Source organism: Vigna angularis, chromosome 11 (genome assembly GCF_016808095.1).
Source record: "Vigna angularis cultivar LongXiaoDou No.4 chromosome 11, ASM1680809v1, whole genome shotgun sequence".
Lineage (NCBI taxonomy): Eukaryota > Viridiplantae > Streptophyta > Magnoliopsida > Fabales > Fabaceae > Vigna > Vigna angularis.
Genome location: NC_068980.1, coordinates 22,444,284 through 22,466,556, shown reverse-complemented (window position 1 = coordinate 22,466,556; position 22,273 = coordinate 22,444,284). Strand labels below are relative to the sequence as shown.

General features: G+C 30.0%; 1 protein-coding gene across 1 annotated transcript; it reads left to right on the top strand.

Annotated features, from left to right (window-relative positions):
- The first annotated feature begins 7,901 nt into the window (after positions 1-7,901).
- Positions 7,902-10,632, top strand: LOC108333621 (beta-hexosaminidase 2). Its single transcript, XM_017569091.2, has 2 exons — positions 7,902-8,849; positions 9,498-10,632. Exons 1-2 carry the CDS (start codon positions 8,054-8,056, stop codon positions 10,430-10,432), a joined length of 1,731 nt encoding a protein of 576 aa, XP_017424580.1. The 5' UTR covers positions 7,902-8,053; the 3' UTR covers positions 10,433-10,632.
- The last annotated feature ends 11,641 nt before the right edge of the window (positions 10,633-22,273 follow it).

Genomic DNA, 22,273 nt, shown 5'->3' with positions numbered 1-22,273 from the left:
AACTACCTTATAGCATGTTGTTTACTTGACTTTTGTGAAACACTTGAGTAGAAAATGGAACAGTGGGACCTAACTTGAGCTGTCACTGCCAAACACATATGGGACATCCATTTTCCATGGAATTGTCTGATTAGGTTTTAGTGATTATGTGCAATTATATGTGTGTTCATGCAACAAGGTAAAAAGGAGTTTGTGGAAGACAACTTTCGTCTAATTCACCACACAACGCGGTTAATTAATATCACTCTGAAACAACAAAAACTTGTTGGAGTAGGGAACATGGTATGCAAATGGCTCATTATATTATTAGGGTTTTGAAGATGCCACTTCCATATTATAATTTCTTCATTTCTTTACTTTTTAGATCCTTACCATCATTACAAAATTTAGTATAACATTAATTTCTTTACTAAAAGTAAAAATGAACTTAAAATATTTCTTATGTTTTATTCTGAATAGAAATAATGAAGGTTGATGATGTATATTGTTAAAACTCTCATCCAACCATTATAATTTGATTTCCTATATTCAAGTGTAATTAATAATAACTTATTTTATTTTTAGTCTTTTCTATGTGTTTTTTATTATTTTTCATGAATTGTTGTTAGAAAATATCATTTTATATATTACTATCTCAATCCATACTAATTGTAATTTAATTTACTTTTCGCATAAATTAAGAATAATAATAAATAGGTAGCCTTTTGAGATAATCTATTAGGAAAACCTTATTATTACGATGAAAGTGTTACTTCTTTTTCGAAACAGAGACACCAATTAATTTGGAGACAAATTCAAATATAAAACTACTTCTCTTTTAAAAAGGGTGAAGCAATTAAGAATAAAAATTTTAAAATATTATCCAATTTAAATTTAAGTTTTCTCAACCAAAGTTGTATTTATTTTAAAACAAAGGAGTATTTAATTATTATTATTATTATTTTATTAGTACCAGTCTGACTATAATCTATCTGTAACACAATTGAATCATTAGACATTAAAGTAGTACTGATGATACAATTTAAATACTCATTGGATTGACGGATTGAGTATTTAAGTTATTTGTATTATGCATAAAAATATGTTTATGATAATTTAAAGAATTAGCAAAAGTTGTTGTAGTAACAAAAAGAAACATTATAAAGGCTGAGAGAAATCTAGGTGCATGATCTAGATCTCTGTAGTTTGCACGTTGCAGCTTCAAATAATTGGAGAATCTATATTCCTTATAATCAATCTGAGTCTATGATGATGTTTCTGCTTTCTCTGATCATTCACAGACACGTTCATTCTCAATATCATCATTAAAAGAATATCACAATCATAATAATTTTCACCACTCAAACCAATATTAAATGCCATATCTATCTTCAACCAATCAATACTATCTAATGTTATAAAAAAAAACAGCAAAAGCTACTTCATATATGTTTTTTTTTTGGTAAAATAATCATCTCCTTTTGTTTCACCAAAATGTAATTACTATTGTTGTTGATATAGTTTTTTTATTTAATATCTATATTTATAGTAATTATTCAATATTTTTTATAATTTATTTTTAATTTAATGTGATTCTTATATTTCTTATAAAAATTTAATACGATTTTTTTGTTTAAAAATGGAGGATGATGACTATGTAGAAGTTAATTAGTTTCACTTTTAAAACTAACATCGTTCTTTGTGCTAATTTTGTGTGATACGTGTAAGCCATAAATATTATGTGCAAATTTTGTTGATATGTGTAAGTCAATATAAATATTGCGTAAGATGGAGATTAACACTATGAGTATAACCACGTTGAGTCCTTTTTTTTTAACAAAAAAATAGTGATCATATTAAGTTAAAAATAAATTAAGAGAAAACATTGTATAATTACTATAAATATAAACATTAAAAGTGGTAGTAAATCTATATGTTTTTTAGTTTTTTTCTGATGCAAGTCAGTAAACATTGGATAAAATATAAAAATATAAAGTTCTTTTTATTGAAAAATACATAATAAGATATATTTACATTTCCGTAACATGTATGAATAACCATTTTATTATTGCATTTATTAAAAAAGTAAGTGTTGGAGTTAAATATAAATTACAATTCACATTGGCATTGATTAAAAATAAACAAAAGTGGGTAATATGTAAGTAAAAGTGATTCGTAATTTTTTTTTTAGATTTTAGGTTAAATGCATTGTTGTGATATATTTTAATTGTTTGTATATTCAAACTTCCACTACTAGATTTCTTTTCATACTTTACAAGATTTTTCTATAAATTCTTCAGAGAAATTTTGAAAAGATTAGTTTCGTATAAAATTTTTAGTGGATTTTATAAATTTTACGAAACATTTGTAAGAAAAATTCAATAAAATATGAAAATGTTTAGTAGGTTCATAAATTAAATTAATCCATTCATTTGCATATGCGTGTGGTTGCATTTTCGTATTGAAATTTTAGTTTATTCGTGTAGCTTCTTAAGCAGTCCATGGGCCATGAAGAAAGGACATTTCTTGCAGCACTAGTTTTTCTTTCTGCACCCCCCTAAATTTTAAACTTACCCTTTCACCCTTATAAAATTATATCAAAAAAGGAAGAGCTTTCGGATTGGATAATGCATTCCGAAACTTGCAAATCTAGAACAAAAGTACACAATTATGATCAAGGTTGCATAGTTTAAGAAACGTTTATTGAAGTAAAACTGGACTTAAATTCTCCAAACAAGATTACTTATGCAGATCTTATAGATGAAAAATAATATCAATTATTAAAGGTCATCAACCAAATTTATTTTATCATTTGGAATGAATATTTTACGTATCATGATTATCTAAAATAAACATGAAGTGTATTTAAGTGAGCCAAAGGAAAAATAATTAAAACACCAAATTATATCAAATATAAATCAATTATTATTGGTTTGACTACTAAATATTAAATAACCATTATTACATACATAATATTCTATTAGTATATGATGATATTTGTAAATGAGGATTTTTAACATATTCTTTTAGGTTGAAGATATTAAGTGTGAGAACAAGAAAAATTTCATAGCTAATGACACAACACATTCAATAATCGTACTAAAATAGATTATTATACTGTCTTAAATTTAAGTCAATCTCAAAATCAGTTTTGTAAAATAAAATTTATACGTATTACTTTATTATAATTTGGTTATATTTTAAGTTGATATAAAATTTTGGAAATATAATACTAATCTATTTTATTGTTTAAGGAAGAAGAATGTTTATATTTTATGGATTGGAGCTGAAAAAGAGAGGGTATGAATGTGGGCTTATATATAAATAAAATGTTATTGGGAGGAAAACATGGGTGCGTGCATGCTCAATAATCCATGAAGAATGGACTGCATAGACCAATCAAAATTTCAAATTTCAAAAACATTCTTCATCTTCGTATACTTTCTACAGGGATCAGAATAATATTGCAACGGGCCTTCATGCATATGTAGTTTCAATATTTTCTTTATTTCTTCTCATCTTTCTTCAAAATCGATAAATTGATCAGTTTTGAGATTTTCAACCATCAACAATCACTTCACATATGCTATTATTTTATAACCTTACATTATACATGTTTCGGTATAGGGTAGAGTATCTTTATAAAACACCTATTCACACTTTTTTTTTCAAATTAGCTTAGATACTTTTATATATTCTAGTCCAAAATTCTTTTTTACGCGTCTTTCAAATCGTCTGGATGTATTTGTCAAAATCACTTTGACACTCAAATCAGTGATTGATTCGATTAGAGGTCACTAAATCTTAAATTTGTAATAAATATAGTAAGAATGTTTCACTCTGCACCTCCAAAGACTTAATCATGTCCCCAATTAAAATATTATTAATTTTTAATAAAACAAAAAGAATCTTTTGACTAGATTTTTTTAACAATTTTCTCTTTCTTGAAAACTCTTTCTCTCTAGGATCTTATTACATCCTTTCTTCTTCTTTGCTATCTTTATATATTTATTTTAATTAATTAATTATTTATATTTTGATTAGATAGTGTTGTTTTGAATTATTTTATGTTTTATTTGTTTAATAAGTTTTTCTTTTTTATTTTAAATTGATTTGTTTTATTTTTATTAATTAAATATTTAAATTAATTATATCTATTTTGAATTAAATAATTTAGTTTGTAAATATTTAATATATTTTTTTAATTTTATAGAATTTAAAAGTTTTTTATTTGTAATAATATATTAATGAATTATGAATGTAAAAAAAAAAATGAAACTTAATAAATCATTTAAAAAATCAATTAAAATTTTTTATAATTTGAGAGACTTAATAAATCATTAAACTTTCTTAAATATTAAACTAAAAATTTCGAAAGCCATAATTTATTTGAAAGCTTTTAAAATTTAATAAATATTAAATTAAAAATTTGAAAAGTCATGTCTATAATTTTATAGATAAAGATTAAAAACTAATACTATCAAATCAATTAAAAACATTTATAAATTCAAATACTTAATAAATTATTAAAATTTAATAAATATTGAATTACAAATTTGAAAACCAATTTAAAAAATCCACGCATCCATAGATTTTATTACTTTTATAAATGTTCTAAAGTATATATAAAACTACAATTCAAATTTTAAACTATGTATTCAAATAAAAAAAAACACTATCGGATGTTATATTCAAATTCAACAAAATCGGGTATAGGAATCCCATAAGTGAAATATCGGATTTTGATATCCGATAAAAGGAATCGGATTTTGATATCCGATTAAGAGTTGGAAGTTTTATAACGAATTCATATACCTGTTCGACGCGAAAAGCTTAAAAAAAATCACTTTCTCAACTCCAACGACGACCAACAACACACTAGCACCTCTATCACATGTCTCAAACACTTTTTAAAGAAAAATCTCTCTCAAGAACCACAGAAAATGAAACTGGAGAAGAAGACAGTGAAGAAATGAAAGGGGTGCAGGGACGAGGGAACTTCACGCTCATTCAATTCTTCCCTCAATTTGTCAAATACTTAATTCAATAAAGAATATTTAATCCTAATCAACCTCATTAATTATGAGGACATTTATGAAAATTGGAGGTGCAAGGTGAAACCCTTGGAGGTGCCGGGTGAAACACCCATGCAATAATCTATTTTCTTACCTTTGACCTTTATTTATAGGTTTCAAGATGGGTCTGAAATTAATGAAAACCTAATCACGACCCAACCATGGCTCATTACCTACTAAGTAAGGTTTACGAGTAATCCTACTTTAAAGTGGTGTTTAGAGATGTTTACTGCTGAAGACGACCATTCAGTCTTTCCTCTTATTTGAGTCAACATGCTATTTATTTAGATTTCATGGTGCATGGTGATGGATCCCAATCTCCATGGTCGGTCGTCCCCTCCTAGTGACCTTTTCTGTTCAGTCTTATTTACATGGTCGTGTGACCATACAGTACAATACACTTTCTCACACTTATAATTTTTCTCATATATTATATTTGTTTGGACAAAAACCAAAATGAATTCAAGATCAATTTTAATCTAAAATCTTAAAATAATAAATTTTTAAATTTTTTATTGTACACTCGCACTAATTTTTCATATTGTATAAAATTTAATTATAATACATAACTAGTTTTTTTAGGATAGGTTAAAAGCTGAAAAAAATATATAAAAAAGACAAGATGAATTTTAGAGAAAATTAAATAAATTAGAGTAGTGTTGGAGAGAGGGTGAATGCGGAAAGGAACACTACTAATTTGAATATTTCAAAATTTTCGAAATATGGGAGTGGTGAAATTAAAGCCCAAACGAAATTAGTTCACAATCAATACAGTGGAATGTTTTCTTCCTGTACTCCCATGGTTACTATTTGCACGCTTATATTAACAAGGGAAAGGACTAAAATACCTTCCATTACTACACCACGCTGCTGCCGCCACTATAAGCATTGCTGCTACTTACTGTGTCTTCTTCTTCACTACACCTTCATTTTCTATTGTACTATTTTAAAAGAAAAAGAAGAATAAGGGGAGAGAGAGAGAGAGAGAGTAAAACTTTGGTGTGGTGAACAATTTGTTTTGGAAAGCATCTCGTATGTTCTGGAAAGTTTGTTTTGAGAATTTTATTCCTCGAATCCTATTCCAAAAAACATGTTATATGTTTTGAAAAGTTTCATTTCAGAAAGTATATCATATATATTCCAAAACTCCTGTTATGGAAATCATGTTAAGAAAATTTGTTCTAAAAGGATTTTGAAACAAGTCTAAAAGTCACCATGATGAAAGGTAGAATGGTCATATTAAAAGTTATGGGGTGCAAGTAGTAAAAGCTAAGAGTGATTCAAATAAACTGCTACTTTGGCATCGATGGAGTTTAATGGAGCATGACAAAAGAGATGCTGATATTTCTAAGAGCATAAAAATATGTTTACAACATTAAAATTTGAACCATTTTTTAAAATCCACATTCTTTGTTTTAAGCACCATTTCCTTATATTACAACAAAAAAAGAAAATCAAGCTTCCATGCATTGTTTTTTTCTTTTAATTTCTATTTCAAAACATTTAAGTTTAAAAATATGTTGGTTATTTTGCATATTACTTGGTGAAAGAAAAAAACGTTGGAAGTGGAGGAAGAAAAATCATAAAATAAATTGCATTGATAAATAATACTTAATATACACAGTGCCTCCATGCCTCTTTCTTCCTACACAAGAAATTGTGATATCTATCTATCCTTCAAAAGCACAAAATGACATATTAGCCTTTTGGAGTTTTTTAAACTTTCTTACTTCCTCACAACAAAATTACCCTTTTCAAAAAAACTAATTTTAATATTTTCCCAAAACATAGACCGTTATCATTTAAGATGTAATGCAGACACATAGTGGATGCTTGTAAACTCCAAAAATGTAGGACATGGACACACACATATATTGGATTATTATGTATTTACATATTAAAAAATAATTTATAAAAAAATTAGTTAAATATAATAATTTAAATAGCTAATACAAAAATAATTAATACAAGTTTATTATTTTTGTAGTAAACACCTTTTTATTTATTATTTTCTTATTATGTAAGTCTTTAAAAACTGAAATAACTAGGCTGAAAATAAGATGATATTTTATAATTAAAAAGAAAAGGCATAAGTGAACGTTTCAGAGTGTCTTTTTAATCTTAATTAATTATCAAACATCAGTGATCATCTAGAAATAGGAAAATGGAACACATAATTGCCGGCAAGTATTAATGAATGTCCTATTTTCAGTTGAAACCCGAACACAGAGGGTGGCCGGCAACTATTTTCTGTACCAAAAAAATCATTTTTTTTCTAATGATTCAAATGGTTAGTTAGACTGAAACAAAAGTAATCTTTAGTTAAACATAGAAGGCCTACAACTCTTTCGTTAAACGATGTCATTTGCCTTTTACTCGAACGTTTTCCACCTACAAATTTCCCTTTCTTGCAATATTCTAGTGTTGTTTTCTTGGACTTATTTCAAGTAGTCAGAAGAGTCTTAAATGTTCTAATTCTTTGAGGTTTATCTGTCGTATAAGTAAAGGAAGTTTTGAAAAATTATTCCTCCACTTTCATCCAAACCCAAAAATTATTTCTTTATATATATATATATATATATATATATATATATATATATATATATATATATATATATATATATATATATATATTCATGCATAATATACTAAAATTCCAAAACAAATTTATTTTTTTATAATAATTTAAAGAGCTTAACACCCATTTATAAACTTTATTCACAATTAATCATAAAATTTTATTAACAGCTTATGAATAATTTATCAGTGCAGTCCATTGCTCTAAACAATTGATTACTTCTAAATCAATATGCAATGAAACAAAGCAAGCGTCAACACATAGTCCAATCAACAACCAGACAAACAGCAGACAAACAAAGAACTAAGTTTCCAATGAATCAAACTGCTGACTCTTAAACCACTTCCATCCATTTTCAAAACACAAATTCCTCGTATATATATAATCATTACCAAACATTCCAACACACAATCGTATCACCATGAAAAAATCAGAAACAACACTCCTTTTATCACTTCTCTTCCTCTTCTCATGCTCCTGTTTCACACTGAACAATGCACACTCAACCACAATCCTCAACTTGTGGCCCAAGCCCAGAAACCTCACGTGGGCCCCACCACATCAAGCCACCCTCATTGCTTCCAACTTCACCATCACCACCCCCACTCCTCACCACAACAAACACCTGTCCGCCGCCATCACCCGCTACCGAAACCTCGTAATATCCGAACATCACCACCCACTTGTCCCCCCGGAGGTCAACATCTCCAAAAACATTCCACCATTAGAGTTTCTCACCCTCGTCGTTCATGACCCTGATGCAGGACTCGTCCATGGTGTCGACGAGTCCTACACCCTCTCCATTTTCCCTTCTTCAGCCATCCTCACTGCCAAGACTACGTGGGGCGCCATACGAGGACTTGAAACTTTCTCCCAGCTTGCATGGGGTCGTCCCTCGTGTGTTGCAGTGGGAGTGCGTGTGTGGGATTCCCCACTCTATGCCCACCGTGGGATTACGTTGGACACGTCGAGGAACTACTACCCCGTGAAGGACTTGTTGAGGACAGTGGAAGCCATGAGCATGAACAAGCTCAACGTCTTCCACTGGCATCTCACGGACTCACAATCTTTTCCACTTGTGCTTCCTTCTGAGTCTTCTTTGGCTGAAAAGGGTGCTTATGCTTCTCACATGGTGTACACACCAGAGGATGTTAAAACGATCGTGGAGTTTGGTCTCGATCATGGGGTTCGTGTTCTGCCTGAGATTGATGCACCTGGTTAGTTCAATTTCTTTTACTTTTGAACTGTATTTTGGTTGCTTATTTTGTCTTTTTATTTGGAGCCTACCTTGCATTGAAAAATTTCAGCTCAAGAACAATAAATTAATGATTACATGTCTTTGATTCTTGTGTCTGTTTCTTTCTGTATGTTTTGACACTCACGGAATTACGATCAATTAATTAATCAAAATCTCCTGGTAAAGTTGTATAACATATATTCTAAGATAGTCTACTACGTGTTCAATTTCAATACATTAAAATTTAATAGATTTTTTATTCATGAGAACCTTGTTACACCACATACTTAAAGGGTTATAATAATTTTGACAGAAAGAAGTCTTGTAATCATGTGGCAAATTTATAAATCAATTAGGCTTTTGTATGTTTTAAAACATTAAAATTTGTACCTACTTATAATTACATACGTACGTAATTTATGATTTTCTATATATATTTTTTACGGATTTGGATCGGTAATTTTAATTTATAACTTATATCAGTAAACTACTTTAGTATCCAAAATCTGTAGGTAGATTAGAAGAGAAGCTTTTTGAGAATTTGTAGTGATACTATACTTTCTGTTTTCCTCTTTCACGAGATATGAGAATTATGGTCACTGATTGGTATGAATGAACTGCTTTGCAGGGCACACAGGATCTTGGGCTTTAGCCTACCCTGAGATTGTAACTTGTGCCAACATGTTCTGGTCGCCAGCTAGCGGCGGTGTCCTTGCTGCAGAACCAGGAACAGGTCATTTGAACCCTCTAAACCCCAAGACTTACCAAGTGCTAAAGAATGTAATACGTGACACGACCACATTGTTCCCAGAAACATTTTACCACTCAGGTGCTGATGAGATTATACCAGGTTGCTGGAAAACTGATCCCACAATTCAGAAATATCTATCAGACGGTGGAACTCTCAACCAAGTTCTTGAGAAGTTTATCAACAACACTCTCCCTTTCATTTTGTCCCTCAACCGCACCGTTGTCTATTGGGAAGATGTTTTACTGGATGAAACAGTCCATGTTTCATCCACAATTCTTCCCAAGGAGCATGTGATTTTGCAGACATGGAGCAATGGACACAACAACACTAAGAGGATAGTTTCTTTGGGATACCGCACCATTGTGTCATCATCAGACTTCTATTACCTGGATTGTGGCCATGGTGACTTTGTAGGAAACAACAGTGCCTATGATAATCAAAATGGGGACGACAAAGACAACGGTGGCTCTTGGTGTGGACCTTTTAAGACATGGCAAACCATATACAATTATGATATAGCATATGGGTTGAATGAGGAAGAAGCAAAATTGGTTTTGGGTGGAGAAGTAGCACTGTGGTCTGAACAATCTGATTCTACTGTTTTGGATGCAAGAATTTGGCCAAGAACTTGTGCATTTGCTGAGTCATTGTGGTCAGGAAATAAGGATGAAAAGGGTGTGAAAAGATATGCAGAGGCCACAGATAGACTGAATGAATGGAGAAGCAGAATGGTAAGTAGAGGAATAGGGGCTGAACCAATTCAGCCCCTTTGGTGTGTTAGGAACCCTGGTATGTGCAACACAGTTCATTAAGCCCAGTTGCATTCTTTCTGTGTCATGAAATGGAAGGAAAACAATAAAAAGAAGATATTCAAGCAAACCTTTTCTTTTTCTTCTAGCAAAAACGATACTATGTCAAAATATGTCATATAGCTGTGTATGACTCTTTGAAAAACTTATTGTTGTATGATGAGTGATTGTAGTTGTGAAGGAATATTAAATTTTTACATATATTTATTCAGTTCTTGATTTCAATTGATCTGCCTAGAGCTGGTTTCTTGATTCGAATATGTTTCGTAATAATTTATTTAACTATTAATTATTTAATAACTTATTTATTAAACAAAATATTCTTTATTGATTTCATGCACCAGTTTTCTTAGAAGCACCAACACTTTAACACAAACTGAACCATAAAAATATAGTACACTAACCTTGATCACAATTTATAGCACTGAAACATCAATATGAAAAGAAAGAGTCATTTACATCTTCAGTGTGATTGTCCAGATGCTCATCATGGTGAGGAACTTTCAAGTGACTCACTGTGCCCTTTTATTAGCAGATCCCTTTGATAACCACTCTCTGGATTCTTTGGGTTACCTGATTATGTGAAGCTTCAGCTTTCTTCTCTCTAAACTGAGGTGGTCGAGAAACATTACGAAGGGTTCCAGTACCTTGTGATCCACCAATACTAACGTCCCATCCAGCACTTTTCAAGATTTTACCTTGATCACTGCTAATTAGAAATAGTCATAGAAAAAATCAATATGTAACTAAAAAATAGTAGCCAACAGTTAACCTACCGGGGTCGATTATTTTCTTCACCTCTTACATCTCTAGAGTCACTTTTACAGTATATGATCCTTCCCCTATCCTTCTTGAGACATTTCTAGGAGTTTCCAAATCTTCTTCCTTTAATCACAAAGCATGATCATGTCAACCACAAGCTGGGAATAATATTTGTAATTTTCAATTTCAGTATAACAAGGAAGATCATACGGGTGCTCTCATACAATCCATAAATTGATCATTTCACTCAATTGGACTCATAAAAGAACCTTTTCATACAACTAAAAAAAACTATAATTACCGATAGATGAAATCTGTTGATAATGGTAAATAATCATTATTACAAAAATCACGTACAACGTCGAATATTTTGAATTTTTAACGGCCAATTCACAAATGACGTCATATTAGGAGACGTTAAATTAACGTCGAATTTAAAAAATTCAATATTAAATTAAGGTCGAATTTTAACAATATACGACGTCGAATTTTGTTAATATACGACGTTAATTAATTTTTTTTGTTTTTTTAATTAATTGTGATTCTTTTTACAACTCTACGAGACCAGAAAAACAACAAATTTCAGTTTTTGGTATTTTATAAAGCAAAAACTATGAACGTCAACAACAAACAACAATAACCAACAACAAATAAATTTAACAAAACAACAACAATAACAAACAAGTTCAACCAAACAACAACAAACAAGTTCAACAAAAAAAACAATAAACAAGTTCATCATAATAGACCTACCAATAAAGCACTCAATGCATTTAGAATTCTTAGTTCAGACAATGAAATCAAATCATGAAACATGAAATAAATATTGATAGAAATAATTATTGTTTGATTGTACCATTCAAGCCTTAGATAAAACAATTAATTTTTAAAATAAAAAATCATACAGAAATGTTTTTAAAATAAACAACTAAGTTTTAAAACGTTTATCATCTCCTAATAGTCATTATAATCATTGGAATCATCTTGTTCTTCTTCTTGCAGAGGCGGTTGTTGCTGGACAAATGGCTACACTAGGGTGGGCTGTATTGGTGGGCATTATTGTTGGGAGGATGATGGAGTGGACTGATTCTATCCTTGCTGAGGCAACAATGTCATGATCATATTTTCAAGATTTTCAAATTTGTGTAAAAGTGCATCATAAGCCTGGTCATGAGCTTCTAGTTTCTGTCTAAGGATGACATTGGTTTTGTCATAAGTGTTGGGTGCAGATGGTTGGTGTTTCAGTATGTCTCTTCCAATACTATAATTGACAGCAAGTTTTCCTACCCCATATAGTCGTCCTTTCTTCTTTCCACCGACGAAATCAACCGAACACCAAGTCCCAATGATGTCATCATCATCACCATCTACTCTTGATGCAACATCACGAGTATATTCCACCTCAGATCTAGCCTATGAGAGTGTAAGGATAAATCTTCTTGTTAAATAATATATAAAACGTCAATAACATAAAGTTAAAACTGTGAAAGAAAATAAATAATACAAGATTGAATATTGTTAAAAGGTTAACTTATAATAGTCTTGCGAGGCCTCTCATCAACATATGCGCTAATGTCCTTTCGAAGATGAGTTTGTGTAAACACCTCATCAATGTGGACAGTCCGTCCAAGCTCTACTGTCTGTAAAATTATATAATATATATATCAATTTCAAAGTACATAATGTTATATCCTAATTGTTAAGAAATGAATGAAGATTTGTACTATACGAATGACATGCTAATGTGTGGTGATTGATCCACCAGTGTGCAGTACACCACCTTTTTTAAAGTCCTATTTCTTTAGACAGTAGCACATTTGTTTGATAGTCTGATAAATTCCTTTGTATCAACAATGAGTTCCATATGTATTCTTCCACCTACTAAGGGTGTTCTTTGCAATTCATGTATCTCTCAACATTTTTGAGAGCTAGTGAAATGTTTAAAATAAAATACAGTATCAAAATAACTTGTGCTAAAACTTTTCTCTGCATTAATATTTTAAGACTTAAGTGTTCTAATGCCAAATAGAAATGTATTGAAAGTAAAAAAATATATTGAAAGTAAAAAATAATATATTAATATGATAATAATAGTGTATATATAACAATTAGTGATCCTTTTATTATAACTAACATTAAAACCTTGCAAATAAATAAGTTAATAATAATAATATTTATAATTGACAATTACATTAATTACAATAATTAACAATACTAAAAAATAATATTATGAATGCACAAGTTAAAGGTTTTTTTTTATTTTAAGAAATTACTGTACTAGTTTTATAAAAAAAGTAAGCAATAAAGTAAATTATCTAAATATAACACGTCTCTTCTCACATTTATTTATTTTTTTGTCTAATAATTGTTATGTAAATATGAATAAATGAATGTAATGTCTTTATTTAATGAATGATTATAATATATTACCCTATCAAGCTCTACTATCATCACGTTGACCTTTCATGTTACAAATTTTAATGTTTTATAAGTCTGAGAAAATTAAAAGGAAATATTCTAGAATAGCTGAACCAAACCCGCGTTTTCGTCACCTATGACACTAGAAATCTACAAAATCCATCATGAAGCAGATCATATCACGGATCATATTACAGCTTCTCATTCTTCACACACACAAACACAAACACAAGATCTTGAGGTTCAAGTCAATCAAACATCCACACAATGCCCACTTAATTTCCCTCATTGCTCTGTCAAGAACAATACAATACAATAACCTTTCACACCAAATGATGATATCCACCAAATCTCTACCCACTCAATACTAAATGGAAACAAAAACATTAACAAAAAGCTTTTAGTCAAAACTTCTAGTAACCCTAAACCCAAAAAATATTAAGAAAAAACAACATTTATCAATGGATCATTTAAGAATGCCAAGGTCCTCAAGGATATACATTAAATTACAATTTTATCTGTGCTCTTAATTAAGTACAAATCCATCATATTATTATAACATTATCTCTACTCTTAAGAGTTTAAACATTAGCTTGCTGGGTTCCCCTTTTTCTTTTAATTTTCTTAAAACTAAAGAGGCATATTTAATTTCTAGAAAACAATCAAATTAACCTAATTTTTTTTAAATTGACTATTATTCGTATAAAAATAATCCCAACCAAACATGCTAAAATTAAAATGACGAGAGATGTTTTACAATCATTAATAAAAATAGATTATCTGTAAAAACAAATGCTTGAATGGAATTATCTAGAGAGATGAAATGAGTGTTCTCTTTCCGTTAATTACTATTTTATATAAAATTTAAATTTAAGATCTTAGTTGTACAAATTAAACCCTGATTTACTTTAAACATGTTCTATTGAATGTTGACTATTTAATAAGAAACGTACCTTGGGGAAAGGGAACAAAGTTATCAAATGAGGTGTAACGTCAAGTTTTTTTTTTAAATATATATATATATATATATATATATATATATATATATATATATATATATAATTAGTTCTCTAGAATTTCTCAAAGTCAGGTGGTGAAAGAAATATATAATATGCAAAAAAAGTTTTCACTCCCATGACTCCGTCAATTACTTTAGGTCTCTCTATCTACGCATTCTAGAAACAGATCTCGTAACTCTAACGTTAGAAGAAACACTGGTGTGTTTGTTTTTTCTCTTTTTTTTATTCAACTATATATTTATATGTTTCTGTGTTACACTTCAGTTATTCTCAACTCTTCAAACCAAAAGATTCATTCTCTTAGAAAATCGGTGTTTAACTAATAACTGTTTCCGTTATGGAACGCTCTGAATTCGAGTTCCCCGCGACAGCTTTCGTTTCCAGTGACGTCCCCGACGACATCGTTTTCTGCGGCAAAGTCATAACACGCCGATCCGAAAGCGAGACCCGGGTTCTGTTGAGGTCCGAGTCTTCGGGTCGGACCAATGGCTTCGTGGCGTGGCTTCGGTCGCCGTCCGGGAGGGAGAGCCGCTGCCGGAGGAGCGAGAGTTGCCGGCGGCGGTATAACAAGGTGTTTGGGGTGGGGATGAAGTTTCCCTTGCAAATGGAGTTAAGTGACATTAAGATGAGGCAGGACCGGATTGAGTCGCGACCTCCGCAGCCGAGGTTCACGGCGAAGGACGACGGCGGAGAGAGCTGCTGGGAACTGGTCCGGCCGATGAGGCGACGGGGATCGCTCAAGAATGCCTTATTTGGATGCCTTCCCATTGTTTAGGATTTTATTTTCATTTGTTTATCGATTTTCTTACTGAACACCTTACTTATTTTTTTATTTTTTATTTATTTATATATACATACTTTTTTCCCATGTTTCGTGTCATTGAAGCACCTCACTTTAAAGTTTAGGAATTCAATCTAGATAAAATTTGTCTATTAAAGCAACTAATTTTACCATTAAAAATTAGTTAAAATAAGATTAAAAATTAATAGTTTTATTTTATAAGACAAACTAAATTAGAATAAAATATAAATTTATATATTTGCTGCATTAAAAATACACATAAAAAATCATATTTTGTTTATTATAGAATTAATTAAATTTTATTTAACACATTTGACCAACATGTCTATTAACTAACATAAAATTGATTTTTAACTAATTAGTTGTTATAAAAATTAAAGAGAAGGTTTAATCACACAAAATAAAGATAAAAAAAATAAAGAAAAATAAAATAAATAAAAGATTAAATGATTAAATATATTTTTGGTCTATTAATGGAATATAGAATCAATCTAATTTAATCTCCAAATTTTAGAAATGCGTAGATTTAGTATTTTTAATCAAATTTTGTTAAGTTTATTTGATGTTTCAAAGCATTTCACGATAAAATTTGAGTTATTTATATTATTTGAATTATTTTCGCTTCAATGTTAGATAAAAAATGCGTTTGAAACGTCTCATAAGTTTAACAAAGTTTGGTTAAAAGGACTCCATCTGCACATTTCTAAAGATGGAAGATTAAATTGATTTGAAATTTCGAAGACGGACCAATTCCAATTTTTACTAAAAATTAAGAGACCAAAAACATATTTAACCCAAGATTAAATAATAAAATAATGATGAAAAAACAAAAATATAATTGAAAATATAAAAAAAGATAAAAAAAAATAATAATAATGAAAATAGATTGATTCCACAACTTTTTCAAAATAAAATTAATCTTTCATTGATATCTGCAAAAGGCACTCCAACTCTCAGGCATTTGTTTTAGAAACTTTCTCTCACAATTGAGTATTATGACTTTAGCCAAAACATACTTACCTTTGCCGCTTAGTCTTGTATTTATAAGTTATTTCATGAACCTTTAACCTGGTCCAATAAAACAAACTTACCTTTAAATCTGGTCTATTACTCATAAACAACTTGAATCAGTTAACACTATCTTCAATCAGTATCTTTAATCAATATCTTTAACTGTGTGTTATTAATTTATTAACTGTTTATTTGCCCAAACCATTGGTCCAATAATAATAACTTAAGTGGTGGTCTAAGATTGATAACTGAATCACTAGCCCAACATTTGATCTGTTTTGACCATTGACAAAAGTAGTAGATCAAACAGTTGCATGTGTTGACCGTTTGGTCTATCCTACATACCATACAAAAAATATCAAATAAAATATCTAAAGATATATTTATCCTAAATTGCCTTTTATCATAAAGATTTATCAAAGCCCTTTTTGTATAAATAATAGAGAACTGCAATGTTCAATTTTTATTATTTTTTTTATCTCTTTTTGGCTTAATCAAATTTCTTCACTTTTTCATGTTTTTCTTGTCTTCTTCATGCAATATTTGATTTGAATTTGTATAGTTTTGATTATTTTTTATTTTTGAATTTATTTTTAAGGTGTCATGAAATTATAATTAATTTATTTTTACATGTCCATGATATCATCTTAGCTTCAGCTGCAAATTATAAAAAATCCTAATTAAAACAATATCTTAAACCCGAAAAACAAATTAAGAACCAAAATTAAAGATTAAATGAGGGTATAAATATGCATTTATCATATACACTAAGTGAAAAATACATATTTATGATAAAAGAAAATAATAAAATTACAAATTTTAAAAAATATAGATAATTTTTATAATTTTATTGTAAATAATTATTATTTCTTTTATGTAATTTTTTTATAAATAATTATTTTAGTTTAAGAGAATAATTAAATTTTAACAAATAATTAAAATTAAAAAAATGTCACTTAAAAGTAAAATTGATAAGATAATTATTTTAATTTAAAAAATGATGATTGTTATTAAATGATAAAATTAAAAAACAAATGTATATTGGTAAATGATGAATCCTCTTTATGTAATAGCTCGTGAAAACATATGTATATCCACACTTTTTTTTTTTTGTGATAAATAAAACTAATAAAATTATTAGTTTTAACTAAATGTAATCATCATGGAAAATAAAGATGTTTTTCTAATTTTGGATTAAATGTTAACCACTTGGTTTGAAGATTGTAACTAATAGTCAAGATGAAACTTTTTCATTAGTGTAACAACCAAAACACTACACTCTTTCTACTTGAATAATAAATGCAATTCAACAATTTCAATGTATGAATTTTCTTTAATGTTAATTGTTAGATTGAATACCTACTATAAGATTAAAAACTATAATATTTTTATTTGAGAGCGTAACTTTCAACATGACATTAATGCATCAAGACATCAAGTCCTCCACCTCTCTTTGTAGTGTACTTATAATATATATGAATTAACACCAATGAAAACTGATTAATTAATGGATAGATACATACTAGGACCATGTTGGGAAGTATTTTATGATAACCAAAAATATTATTTTTTTCAAACCAGATGTCTAATATTATTATTAGCATCCAATTTCTTCTGGTAAATAGATTTTGTTTCTAAAAGATTTAAAAAAAGGTAATAAATAAAAGGGGTGAATTTGAAGTTTCTTCAAAACAATAAAAAGTTATGATTAATTAAAAAGGTTAATTATTAATTAATTAAATAAAAGAGAGTTAAAGAAATAGTCCAATTAATGTTGTGTTTTATGGAATTAGGAAAAGTTTGCAGAGGAAAATTTTGGGTGATGAATGGATGAAGATGAAATTTGTATGATAGAAAAAACGAACGTAAAAAAAAATCAAAAGTAAAAAAGAAAAAGAACAAAAATGTTCGCTCAAGAATGTTTAATCTAGAATGCAATACTAGATTTGAGAGTGTATTTTGGATTGTCTAATTCGATGTGATTTTCTGATTGTACAATCCAGAATATATTTTTGAATCCGGTAATACATCTTATATTGTTCGATCTAGAATTCAAAATATTTTGGGATTGATCAATCCAAAAATATACTCTTAAATTTAAGAGTGCATTTCAAACTCATCAATTAAAAATTCATGCGATTTGAGAATACATTTGAGATTAATCAATCTAAAACTCATGTGTAATTTTTGGATTGGTCAACGCAGAATATATTTTTGGATCCAAGCATATATTCCGAATTGTTAATCCAGAATGAGTTTAAAAAATATACTTTTTCATATTAGTGAATCCAAAACATTGTTATGACTATTTTGTAATCTGGAAGTCTTTTACAATTCGAAACCCATTTGCTATGAAGATGCAGAGGGAATCGAGGATGCGTGATGATGGAGAAGATGGTGGAAATGGTTTAGAAGGACGCGAGAGATGGGGTGCAAGGAGATGGATGGGAGGAAAACAAATTAGGACTTTTTTCGTAAATTAGGATTTATACTTCTTCTCTATCGTAGACTAAAGCTCAATGTTTATTGATCCTTACACATCTACATTGCTATAGACACCCTTGCTAATATCCTAACCATTAATAGGATGCCACGTGGCACTTAAATTTTCATTTTGGTTTTATACGTCAATTGTAAAAGGAAAATGTTTCTTTAACAACTAAATGACACAACTTTTTAACAACGCCATATATGAGCGTTTGATTGGTGCTCTTCAAATAAATTTTAAAAAGTTGAAATGGTGACGTGAAGGGCAATTTGGGAAGGAAAGAACTTTTTGTAGTTTTCTCCAAAATCATTTTTCAGACTCTTCGTTTTCTCTTTGGGTACATTTCTCTTTCCTCTCACCATCTTTGGTTGCTCTCTCTATCCCTTTGTCCTTCTTTCTCACCGGCGACAACCTTCACCGTCAACTTCCATCGATTTTCTCTCTTCTCTATCTTGCTCTTTCTTCTTCTCCTATTGACAACTTTTGATTTTTGCCCTCTCTACTTATCGTCATTTATCCTTCACTTCTCACCCCTGTGACATCAAAGGTCACCTCCACCGTCACCTACACCGTTTCTTGATCAACGCATTCACATTCTCCCCTCTCGCGTTCTTGACCAAGGAGTAAAGGTGATTCCTTTCCTTTTCCGAACGTGTTGGCGTTTTTGGGTGAAAGAAGGGGTATTCGTTAGTGTTAAGGTGCCTAGAACCATAAAGTCATGTGCTATGTTTTCTCTTTGTGTTATTGGTATTGTTGATGATTGAGTTGTTGTTTGACTATTTTTTATGTTGAAAATTGGGTTGTTGTAGAACTGCAGTATTGAGGTGTTTGTTGTTTTACTATGTTTTATGTTGCTTTGTAAAGGCTATTGGTGATGATTTTTTTTTTGTATATGTTGTTTTAGGCGATTTTATTGGCATTGGTAACACTCCTTTTACCCTAAATTAAGTGGTTATTTAGGATTGAAGCTGAAGTTATACAATCATTTGGTTGTCAAAAATGATGATGAAAATTGGATTCACAAAAGAGAGGATGCCCATGGAATGCGTGATGTTCATCGAGCGTTTCCCCCTCCGTAAGAGAGTTCTTCTACAATGCTGACTCAAGTTATCAACGACATCCGAGATCTTCGAACGTTTGTGGGAACCGACTTGATAACATAGGGAACAAATTTAACAACATCGACACTCGAGTTGGACACCTAAAGGAACAAATGGATTATATACGAAGTTTCTTAGATCAACAAGGACCTTCTTAGATTTGATAGTATAGTCTTTCTTTGTTTTCAAATGAAATACTTTTTTATTATTGTAATGCTTTTTCAATATTGTAATGTTTTCTTATTAATGAATGAATTACATTTTTTGATTTCTTATCTATTATGTTATTTTCTATGTTATTTTCTTTGATTATGATTGAATGAATTATAACTTAATGTGTTAATTCAACTTCAACCATAATTTGATTTTGAAATCCATCATGAAAAAAAGTTTCTTTGATCCATCGTCTTAATTATAATTGAGGTCGATGGTTTTCACTCACTCATCCAAAATAAAGAACTGAACAAATCACTAAAAAACATAGTTCATACAACCCTAGGGAGCTCAGTTCTCCCAACTGGGGAACTGTTAGACTTTTGGCAAGCGTAACAATAGTCAACTGTAGTATAATGATTTTTGAGTAAGAGTGTCGAACCCACGAGGAACAGTTTCGATTAAACAGATAAATTTTTATCTCAAACAGTATATATACAAGGATGTTCAATTTGATTCATGATTGATGTTGATAAATAAAACTACGTTGCGTGAAAGTAACAAATAACTTAACGAAGATTAATATGAGAAGTTGGGATTGAATTCATCTATCTCACTCGTCTGCAATCTGGATGAATACAAACATATAGCAACTGAAATTACCAACATTGATGCAACACACAAAAGTCATTTATATCGATTCCTCGCATATAAAATTCATAAGATCAGTTCCTTGAATATTGATTCCTCACATATCCAACAAACTGTCCAGCATTATATTCAAGTGTTATAAGCAATTGATAAACTGAAATCTATCCCTAGCATCACAGAATATCAAATATTCTTGCTCAGATCAGGGTTTTAGAAATACTTTCCAGTCAAGTCTAAAATCCACATTCATGAAACTATTGATCAGGTAGAATCAAGCATTAAGAGCAGAACAAAAATACCAATGTTGAATAAAAACAGAAATGCTATATATAAATATCACCAGATTACATCCGAGTTCGAATCGATTACATTCAATCCCAAGAGAAGAGATCAACCACTCATAGTAGCCATTAGCATTCTAAGAGATGAAGAAGAAGATCCTACAACTAAAGTGGAAGAAAAACTCTTTGGGTACTTCTTTCTCCGTAGCTCTTCGTCCCCTTTCTTTCTTTATGCTTCGTAAGTATATAAACTGCCCGAATTCTCGCTTAAGCTAAATTATTCTCGCTTAAGCGAGAAGAAACTTCTTGGAGAAGATAATCATTCTCGCTTAAGCTAAAATATTCTCGCTTAAGCGAGGATGACTTTTAAGGTAATGGCTTCCTGGACAAGTCTAGCTTAAGCGAAATCATTCTAGCTTGGGCGAAATGTTGCAGGATTTGCTCTTCTCTCTTAGTTCACCTGAAATGTAAACAAACTAGGGATCAAATGATTTCCTTTTACTCAACAACTCAGAAACATGTGATTACATTTCATCTTTCTTAGATTGAGGAAAATTGACACAAATGTACTCAATTCAAAACATAAGTGCTAAAATTCCATATGAAAATTAACTACTTTTTTGCACTTATCAGGAACCACATTATCCTTTTTGTACAAACCACCAATACTAACTCATAATTTTTAGTTCAATACTAACTCATAATTTTTAGACCACTGTACTAGATGCAATTATTTTCCCAAAAGCAACATTTTTCTAAGCTTCCTAAATGAGTTTCCTTTCAAGTTATTGTTTCATATTTCTTATTTTAGATGGGTGAGTGAGTTTAATGGTCATGGGTGCAAAAGAAATGTTTTTCTAAGCTACCTAAATGAGTTTAATTTCAAGTTATTATTTCATGTTTCTTATTTTAGATGGGTGAGTGAGTTTAATGGTTATGGGTGGTGTTTAGTGTACCAATGAACACATTAGGCCATTGAATTGTTGAGAAAATGGGTCATTTAGGTGCTTTCATGTAAGTTAGATGAGCTCCATAAGCATTGCTGGCCATTTTCTGCCTAGGTAATCCATTACAGGGATCTTGTAATTGATTACCAGAGGCTTGAGGACCATTTGTACAAAAACTTCAACTATACTCCCCAACTGGATGAACAACACTC